The sequence below is a fragment of the Hippopotamus amphibius genome, chromosome 3, assembly GCF_030028045.1.
Source record: "Hippopotamus amphibius kiboko isolate mHipAmp2 chromosome 3, mHipAmp2.hap2, whole genome shotgun sequence".
Lineage (NCBI taxonomy): Eukaryota > Metazoa > Chordata > Mammalia > Artiodactyla > Hippopotamidae > Hippopotamus > Hippopotamus amphibius.
Genome location: NC_080188.1, coordinates 106,091,634 through 106,101,756, shown reverse-complemented (window position 1 = coordinate 106,101,756; position 10,123 = coordinate 106,091,634). Strand labels below are relative to the sequence as shown.

General features: G+C 33.3%; 1 protein-coding gene and 1 pseudogene across 1 annotated transcript; one reads left to right on the top strand and one right to left on the bottom strand.

The window, feature by feature from the left end:
• Positions 1 to 73: 73 nt before the first annotated feature.
• LOC130849868 (olfactory receptor 10AG1-like) lies at positions 74 to 1,024 on the top strand. Its single transcript, XM_057729089.1, has one exon. The coding sequence runs from the start codon at positions 74 to 76 to the stop codon at positions 1,022 to 1,024; it is 951 nt and encodes a 316-aa protein (XP_057585072.1).
• A 5,373-nt stretch (positions 1,025 to 6,397) lies between these two features.
• On the bottom strand, positions 6,398 to 7,387 carry LOC130848535 (olfactory receptor 10AG1-like; annotated as a pseudogene).
• Between the last annotated feature and the right edge of the window lie 2,736 nt (positions 7,388 to 10,123).

Sequence of the window (10,123 nt, the reverse complement as noted above, 5' to 3'; positions counted from 1 at the left end):
ATAGTTTTTCACTTGGCAAACTGCAACTCAGGGAGATAAAGGACTTTATATATTGAATTTTTTATTTTCACAGATGCTGCCAGGAGACCAAACAGCAAAAGGCAATTTCTCTTCAGTTATGGCATTTGTTCTCCTGGGATTTTCTGATCTTCCAAACCTCCAGGGGTTTCTATTTGGACTTTTCTTTCTCATATACATATTCATCTTAACAGGAAATGGTCTTATCATAATAATCACAAGGGTGGACTCTGTTCTCCAGACTCCCATGTATTTTTTTCTTGCAAATTTCTCCTCACTGGAAATCTGTTATGTGTCTGTCACTCTCCCCAGGATTCTAGTGAACATTTGGACTCAAGGCAGAAGCATTTCCTTGCTGAGCTGTGCCACCCAAATGTGCTTCTTCCTTGTTCTGGGAGCCACAGAGGCTTTCCTTCTGGTGGTGATGGCCTATGACCGCTATGTGTCCTTTTGCAACCCTCTGCATTATCCTCTCATCATGAACCACAAGATGTGTATCCAGCTGGCTGCTGGTGCCTGGCTCAGTGGAGTTCCAGTCCAGGTAGCACAGACATGTCAGGTGTTCTCACTGCCTTTCTGTGCTTCAAACCAAATCAACCACTTTTTCTGTGACATCCCCCCATTGATCAAGCTGGCCTGTGGGGACACTTCACTTAATGAGGTGTGTGTCTATGCAGTCGCCGTGCTATTTGCCATGATCTCTTTTCTGCTGATACTTGGCTCTTATGTCAAAATCATTTCTACCATCCTAAGGTTGCCCTCAGCCACAGGGCGGTCCAAAGCCTTCTCCACCTGCTCTTCCCACCTCATAGTTGTGCTTTTATTCTTTGGTTCTGTTACTATCACCTACTTAAGGCCCAAATCAAATCATTCTGCAGGAACCGACAAGATGCTCTCTATTTTCTACACTATTGTGACTCCAATGTTTAACCCCATGATATACAGCCTTAGGAACAAGGATGTGATCACAGCTTTAAAAAAATTATTACATAAGAAAACAGTGTAAAGATCTTAAAAGTCACTTTAATCAGCTTTTCTCATCATTATCACAGAAATATAATTTAATTTCATTCTACTCATGTTTATTGATAATGTAATCATTCACAATTGTGACGGTGAGTCAAAAATTATCCACACTCTGGCTGTAGAATTTACAGAAGTTTTAATGTAAACAGAGTGCAGATAATTTTTGATGCGCCCTCATATTATGAAATCACTTAAAATTATTAAGTATTTTAGATTCCCTGCCAAAGTCACTTGTGACTACATCTTCAATAAGAAAGTTTTTTTTTATTCTGTGAGATAAATGCTCTTTTTCATAGCACATTATAAATTTATCCAACTCTAAAATTTTCAGATAATTTAAGTTGCTAGAATTTTGCTTAAAATGTGTAGAAAAAAGTCTTTGCCTTTACAATTGGTCAATTATTTACAAATATTATGCTGGTCCAGCCATTTGTATTTATGACACATTCATTTCCCATGGTATGTTTATGTTAGATATGTAATGAGAGAGTGAACACAAGACTAAATTATAAATCATATATTTAATGGTGAATGATAATTAAAAAACAGAATGAAAACCTTTAATTGCACCCACTGTCTCAAGTATAAATTAAGAAACTGTTTCTTTGTGTACCCAGAGGGAGCTGAACATCTGGATCTTTCTTCTCATTTCTTCCCAGGGTGATGAAAATTGAATATCAAACATTAGCCACAGCTCTTTCATCCTGCTTTAAGTATATTTCATTACTGTTCTTCATATCAGTTTCCAGAACATTTCCTACCTAGAATCTTTGCTAGAGCTCACTTGAATTAACAAAATTGCAAGTGAAAAAAATCTATAATTTTTTTTGTTTACACTTAGTTTAAAGGAACACATTTGAAACTTAGGAGAAAAAGAAAAGCTAAAGCAAAGATCCACACACAATTACTTGATATCACAAATAGTAATATATGCACACTGAAAATGCCTAACACTGTCTGCCTTACAAACTGTATTTAAATAAGTATAAATGTAACTAATCTTTCCCATTTGGTCTTTCTCTTATGTATATGAAATTTATCAGACAGTACAGATAAAATCAAGAATTAATCCATCATCAATATCCTAATAGGAAAAAATACTTGGAAGATTTATCAACACTTCATTAAACACCTGCTCTTCTGTTTTGAATATATAACTCAGAGGATATTCAGTGTCTATATCTAAAAATTATTAGTAGTAATAGTAGACTATATCATTTGTCTAACAACGATATCACTTTATAGGTTTAATAACCTTTGTAGAATTTTTTTTTTCCTTCAGGTTAGTTTCTCTTCATGAGAGCTTACATTACAATTTTAACATTTGGTTTATAAATTTGAATTTTTATTTTTAAGGGCTTACATTTTAATCTCACACCTGGCTAATGTGATGTCTATAACATCTTTGTTTTTAATGTACATATGAGTGTAAAAATCTTAATCTACCTCATGTAGTTTTTTGCACGTGTTAAAAATTAAATACATTCCAAATGGGGATAATGACAGTGAAGATACAACAGTTGTGGGAGTGCTATTCTTTTCCTTAATCTTTAGATAAGTACATGATAATATAATGAAACAGCATTAGTCCAGGAATTAAGATAACTTATTTTATTATAATCTGTGCATTCTCGAGTATCTCAACTGTTCTCTTTGTATCAATTTCTCTGTCTATAAAATAGAATGAATACCTACAATCATTAATTATGTGACACCAATATTATGAACACATGATCCTGGATTCAAAAAGTCTTGTTGGAAATTTTTAAAGTGTTGGAGAAGGAAGCATTTGTCAAAATCTAGTTTTCCATAGAATGAAGGTTACTCATTTAAATATTGACATTATTTTTATTCCAGCGATATTAATACATATTTTTATAATAACTTTTATATTTCCCTGCCTCCTTTAAAACTTTGGGCAGAGTTCATTCTGCCTTGGCTTCTTGAGATATACATGAATAGATATCTGCTACTGTCCTGGGCTTCCAGGGTCTGCCACTGTTTGCAAACACGGGCTGAACATCCATGGAACACACCTTCTATCTCTTTTCTTGACTCTCATCAATTGGTTTTCAAAACTCTAGAAATATTTTCTAATTAATTAACTATTTTTCTAATATGCTTTTCATTGTCATCTATCATTACTTACCACACTGAAAGAGAGCAGATAGTTTTTTTTGTTAGTCATCTGATTTTACTTACAATTCTAAATGTGACCCCACTTAAAAGAAAAGAACAGAGACTACCTCAAGGGTCTTCTTCTTTTTACTTGATTTAGGACATGAAATGGTTTGCTAATGTTTATATGTACTCCCAATGTGGAAATTCAATATATGAGGCAGTTATTATTAAAATCAACTCACTTGTTTCATCAAATATGTTGGCTGTCACAGAATAATGACCCTCAAAGACACATCATATGTGTATATACATGGCAACCTAAATATAATTATATTAATCATCCTAAATATAATTAGTTCAATGAATCCACATAGAGAAATTCACATCTGTGTTATCTCATGCACACACACAAACTCTATCTATGTCTCTATTGCCATCTATCTAAATGCCTTACACACACAGAGTAAACATACATACAGACATAGATATGCATATCTTTTGTGTGTAAGGCTTATTATGGCAAAGTTCAACAATCTTTGAACTTTCATCATCATATCTCTAAAAATTTGTTTCATAATTTATATTTTTTCCCAACTCTACTTTACCCTTAGACCATATGTTCACATTCCCTTTATCGTCCAATTCTATTATTGTATTTCTATTTATGTTCACTGTACTAATTTTCTGACAGTGAAATAACCTTAAATGTTTTAGTGTCACAGCTAAAGAAACATTTTATCAACATAAAGGTTACATATAGCACAACACTACTCCAAGAAACACCTATATATATGATATACATACATATACATATAAATATAAATACACATATCTTTAAAAAGAGAGAGAAGACTGTTTACTATTATACCCTATATATTATTTTCCAGCAAAGAGCCCATAGCCACAATCCAGATGCAAACTGAAAATATATTCACTTTTCACTTTCCCCAAATCAGGCTATTGACCTTGGAAAGATTTTTCTCATGTTGGTGACCTCCCCATCCCTCATTGCAAATTAAGTTCAGTCCAAAAAAAGCAATATTCTACTTCTGAAGTGCATACACAAACACACACAGACATGTATAAGTGCCTATGTAAATAAACGTCCTTTTTCACATTTCCAGAGAAGAAAGTCAGTTTCCTAGCACTATAAGTAACTTGTTCTGGGAATAGTGCAATGCAAAATAGTAACAAAAGGTTACCTTGCTAGTAAAGGTATTTATAATTTACAAAGCATTGGTAGCTGTTGCACATATTCATCATGTTGTAAAAACTAGTGATGTACATGCATTTTTGGCACCCAATTATCCCTGAATGTGATGCGTACTTTAGACATTGTGTGTTAATTGCCTAGGTCAGTGAGAAAACAATTTCCAAAGCTGCCCACTGACTTCTTTAGTGTGTGGAACTTCATTATCCACCAAAAATTTATCACAGTGCTCTGAGACATAGTTCTTATTTGTCCTTCTCTATAAAAAAAGAGGTGGATTCACTCATATCTACTAGAGATATTCATATTTCTAAATTCCCCCCACCCTTGTTAGTTATCTCTTTGCTCTAAAACTATATTTTTTTAATTAGGCAGGAGGGAAAGAGGAAAGGAAAGGACTTCTTAATTTCTATCTCAATCCTTTCCACATATAATAGCTTCAGGATTTATCCAATTTCTGCCTGGAAAATTTCCTGGAATGTTGTTGTTGTGATTGTGTTTCTCTTTCTTTTATTCTTCCCCTGTATTCAATTATCCCCATTCGATTTTAATAGTTTCTGATAACTGTATTATCTGAGAATCTTGGTGATTCATTGCTTGGTTTTCAGTGAGGGTTGGTTTTACCTTCTTCAGTTTATTATCAGAATTGTTCACATGACATCTGGTTGTTTCCTCCCAGGGAGAAAGTGATACTGTACATCCCTACCCATATGGAGGTAGACAGGTCCATATAAATTTGAACAGAACTGACATTTTTATGGGGAAAAAACTTTAAAAGCAGGTGCGAGCTTCACCAAATTCTTTTTTAATGTTGAGTACTGGTGACGGGTCATGTTTCTGCAGTAATCTGTTACCTGTCTACATGAAGGATTATTAGATAAACATGGAATTTTGAAAATTATGTAGCTAGAGAAACAACACACATAACTAGCCACTGTGAGTCTCCTTATCCACAATTAATATAGATTTATTAGTTGCCTTTTATGATTACCTGAATAACACAGGTTTATTGCAATAAACTGCACAATTTCAATAAAACAAAAGAAAAATAATAGAATGATTTACACAGAGGTTTCCATAATTAACACTGATAATCATATTTGTTTTGGTGATTTCTAATGTGTGTGTATGATATCTAAACTTTTACAGCAGATACTTTTATAAAACTTTAAACCCCTTCCCCTAATTTTCCTACCCTTAATACAATCTCTAAGAAAGTATATTTAAGAAATCATATCTTAGGGTGGGGTTGGGATGGGATGAATTGGGAGACTGGGATTTCCATATACACATTAACATGTATAAAATAGATATCTAATAAGAAAAAATATCAAATTGTACACTTTAAGTATATGCAGTTTATTATATGTCAATTATATCTCAGAATTATTTTTAAAAGAAAAAAAAGAAACTATATCTTGTGACTATTCCCATGACTTTTTTGCAAGCTCTTATTATATGCAAATATTTTAATAATTGTTTTATCAAATTAATAAATTGTATTATATAGATATATTTAATCCGATATACACATAAATGATACAATATTTGCTAGCATCATAATACAACATTTATAAACTACATTCTCAACGAAAGGGGATTTTTTCTCAAGAAATTTTTTCTCAATAGAAAAATTGCTAGGCCAAAATGCATACAAAATTTTAAGGAATGCCCATTACCAACCTGGTTTAAAACTGGCTGTGACAACTCTAAGGAAGTGAATGCTATGGTTTCCAATAAGTGATATAACTGTGTCTGCATTACAACTGAGTCTATTACATCCATCTGTGTCAGAAAGTCTTACTGCGAGGGGACATTTCACAATAAAATCATAGAATTCCCAAACAAGTGACTTGCTATTTGTTGACCCATACACAACTCTATAACTGGAGATAGAATGGTCTCTCAGTGTAATAAGCACTTTTTAATTTGATAATAATTAGCCCTGTATAGACAGATACATTGATGTTAAGATAAACACCTATTGAAAATTTATTACAAATATATAAGAAATCAATGTCTTTAAATACAACTCATTTTTTTAAATGAAGTAAATTTACATAGCAATTTTCTCAGTGCCATTATGACATCCTTGTTCCTTAGACTGTATATCATGGGGTTAAACATGGGAGTCACAATAGTGTAGAAAAGAGAAAGCACTTTGTCAGTTCCTGCTGAGTCGTGGGTCTTGGGTCTTAAATATGTGATAGTGGCTGATCCAAAGAACATCACCACAACTGTAAGATGAGATGAACAGGTGGAAAAGGCTTTCGCCCAACTTGTGGCTGATGGCAATTTAAGGACTGTGGAGTTGATTTTGCCATAGGAGACAAGAATCAGCAGAAATGGAACCATGACAAACAGCACAGCAACTGCAAAGACCAACATTTCATTCAGAAAAATGTCCCCACAGGCCAGCTTGAGTATTGGGGGAATGTCACAGAAGAAGTGGTTGATGAGGTAAGAACCACAAAAAGGCAGAAAGAAAATCTGGCATGTCTGCCCTATTTGGATTGGAATTCCACTGATCCAGGAGCCAGCCACTAGCTGGACATAGACCTTGTAGCTCATGACAAGAGGATAGTGCGGAGGGTTACAAATGGCCACATAGAGGTCATAGGCCATCACGACTAGAAGGAAACCCTCAGGGGCTCCCAGCACAAGACCGCAGCATATTTGTGTAGTGCAGGCAACTAAAGAAATTGTTCTTCACTGGGTCCAAAGATTCCTGAGCATTCTGGGGAGAGTAACTGATACATAGCAGATTTCCAAAAAGGAAAAATTGCCAAGGAAATAGTACATGGGGTTCTGAAGACCAGGGTCCAGTTTTGTTATTAAAAATATGATGCCATTGTCCATCAGCATAAGGATATAGATGACTAAAAACACTCCAAATAGAAACCCCTGAAGATGGGGAGCATCAGCAAAGTCCAAGAGAACAAATTCAATCAATTTAGTTAGATTTTGTTCTGGTGGCCTTTCTTGGTATTTCATCTGTGGAAAGGGTAAATTTAGAATATGCTTTTCATTTTACCTTCCAGGATCAGTGCCTGTTCTCCAATAGAAATTTGTTTTCATAATCATTGCAATTGTTTCTAATGTAATAATATTTCTATCTATGGTTTTTCACTTTCTTTATATCCTCCAGATTATCATTATACAAACTCCCCAAAAATATTCTTTAAGGTCATTCTTTCTGAATACAACCAAGAATAAAGCAAACTATGATCTGCTTAGCACAGACCCTGGACATTGTTGATAATCAAAGATAGATCACAGCTTTTCCATGTGATCTCACTGTTAATTATGTACATTTCTTGACAATTCTAGTTTACTTCTCTATGTTTTTTCTGTATATGCTTCTGTAGGGCTGTGTCAGAAATTACTGCCCTCATACATTTCCAACTGCTTATTTCCATCCCTCATATTCCTCCTATCACTTGATGATCTTGAGCACACATGTCCTTATGTACAATTCGTATTATTAGGCAGCTTACAAAAGAGCAAGAGAGAGAGGATAATGTCTTTTATTACACATAGAGAAATACAACAAATATCTCATGGTAGGATACTATGTGGGAAATAAAAGTGATTTTACTCTGGAAACATTGCCTGGGAACACAGATACAGATAGAAACAATCTAGAGAGTAACCCTGGGAAAATGGATAGCTTGGAGTGAGTACAGTATCTGTGTGTATGGGAGTGGGCAGGGGGAGAAAATGTATTGACTTTATATTTTACCCCATGTGCTGGGTGCAACTCCACTGTCTTTGCTGTTCCTCAAATAATATTTCAGATAAGTTTATAAACTCACTTTTCTCAGAGGTAAGCATATTGAGAATTAGTAATGATAGATCAATTGATCATTTGCACATTGGTTTTGTGATTGCAAGTCAATGCCTATTTTTTTTTATTGGACTTGATTTTCAATCCTAACTCCACGATCTATTACCTGTGATATTAATCAGTTGTTTAAATTACTTAAGGTTTGCTTCCTTATTTGTGATAATTAAATGACATAATACTGGTACAATTACCTATCAACTTTAATCTGATTATTGATTAGTTATGTTTCTATGATTATAATTATGAATATGATATTATGTTCTTAAATCTAACATATTGCCAGCAAAATTGTATTTAATAGAGTTATTGAGTTACTTGTTGACAATTTCTTTGTTCCATTCTTTCCTTTCTTCAGGATCACGACTAGGATAAAATGAGTGAGATTCCTTGTGTACAATATTTAAAAGGCACTCACTCATTTGCAGAGCTGATTCTGCATTGTGCCATCCTGAAAGTAGTTCCTTCATAGATATTATACCACAGGCATCTCTTGACTCAAGATTGGCCCCAGCCCTGCCTTTCATTTCTCCATCTTGTGTGTTTGGACTTTGTCTACCAAACATAGTGCAACTATAGTGTGGTGGACAAACAATACTGTCCTACCAAGATGGCCAGGTCCAAATTACGGTTTCCCCACCTGCTAGCTGTGTGACCTCATGAAAATTGCTTAACCTCCCTGTACCATAGGTCACTCCACTCTAAATTAGCTACCAGCTGTACCAACTGTTAGGATTGTTATATGTAATAATTCAGTTAATATATGTAAGACAACTTGAAGAAGTCCTGACATCTATAAAAGTCTGCTTTGAAACTAGCTATTGTTGTTACTGAAGACTAAATTTTATTAATCTAAATTTTATTCTCTGTTCTAATCAGCATGAAAAAATACTCTCTAATTTAGTTTGATTTTTATCACATGGTTAAACGAAATGAGATCTTAAAAGCACTCATCAGAGTGCTATAAAAATTCTAAACTCTTAAGATGTGAATTATTTGCCAATATTTTTGTTTCTATTATCATCATCTCCACTCTGTGCACCTAATACCAAGAGTACACACAGTGTTACAACTTGGCTAATTCCTTTTGTATGCCTTTTATTTCACTAACACTACATGATCTGAGTGGAAAGGACTGTGATTGTTTTTCTAGTTGGGATCAACTTATATCTTAGAAAATGCTTTTAGGCCTAGTATGGTGCTCAGTGTTTGATTTTGAAATTAAGTAAAGCAACAGACACTTGAAAATGAAATCATCATTCTTGAAAGGGAGAAAATGATTAATGTATAAAAAAATAAAATTCTAATCTTTGTGTATTACTTTTATGAATGAAAATATTTAATATAAATTATTTCACTCATTACTTGAATAAAATTACTTCAGTGCTAAATAAAATGTCTAATTTTACAACCCCAACATTTTGGTGATGAAACCTTATATAACATGAAATAGGAAATATTTGTGTGTGTATGTATTTCTTAAGAGTGAAAAAGGTATATTTCAAGTATATTTGTATATTAGGTATAAATTAGCAACTTTATCATGAAATTAATTAAAAACAATATTGAACTTCAAAATTTTTTATAATTTTATAAATTCTTAATTGTACCATTTTTTTTCTTTAAAATAATTGTTTGCTGGACTCCCCAGTGGTTATAACTTTATTTTATGGATTATTTTACTTTAAATCTCCTCTTACAGCATCAAACCTAATACATAAATATAATGCTTATTTGTTACATGTGTTGGCTCAAAATGAAGTTTCCTATGATATTGTTAATACCTAGAAAAAACACTTCAGTTATTGCAGTTTTCAGTATTTCAAAGTTATTTAATACTATTATTTACTACCATTATTTTATTGTAAATTGTATTTAGTACAATAAGAAATATATAAAAGTTG

Bases quoted from the DNA above. Each gene is read 5' to 3' on its own strand.
- LOC130849868 (XM_057729089.1), top strand. From the start codon at position 74: ATGCTGCCAGGAGACCAAACAGCAAAAGGCAATTTCTCTTCAGTTATG.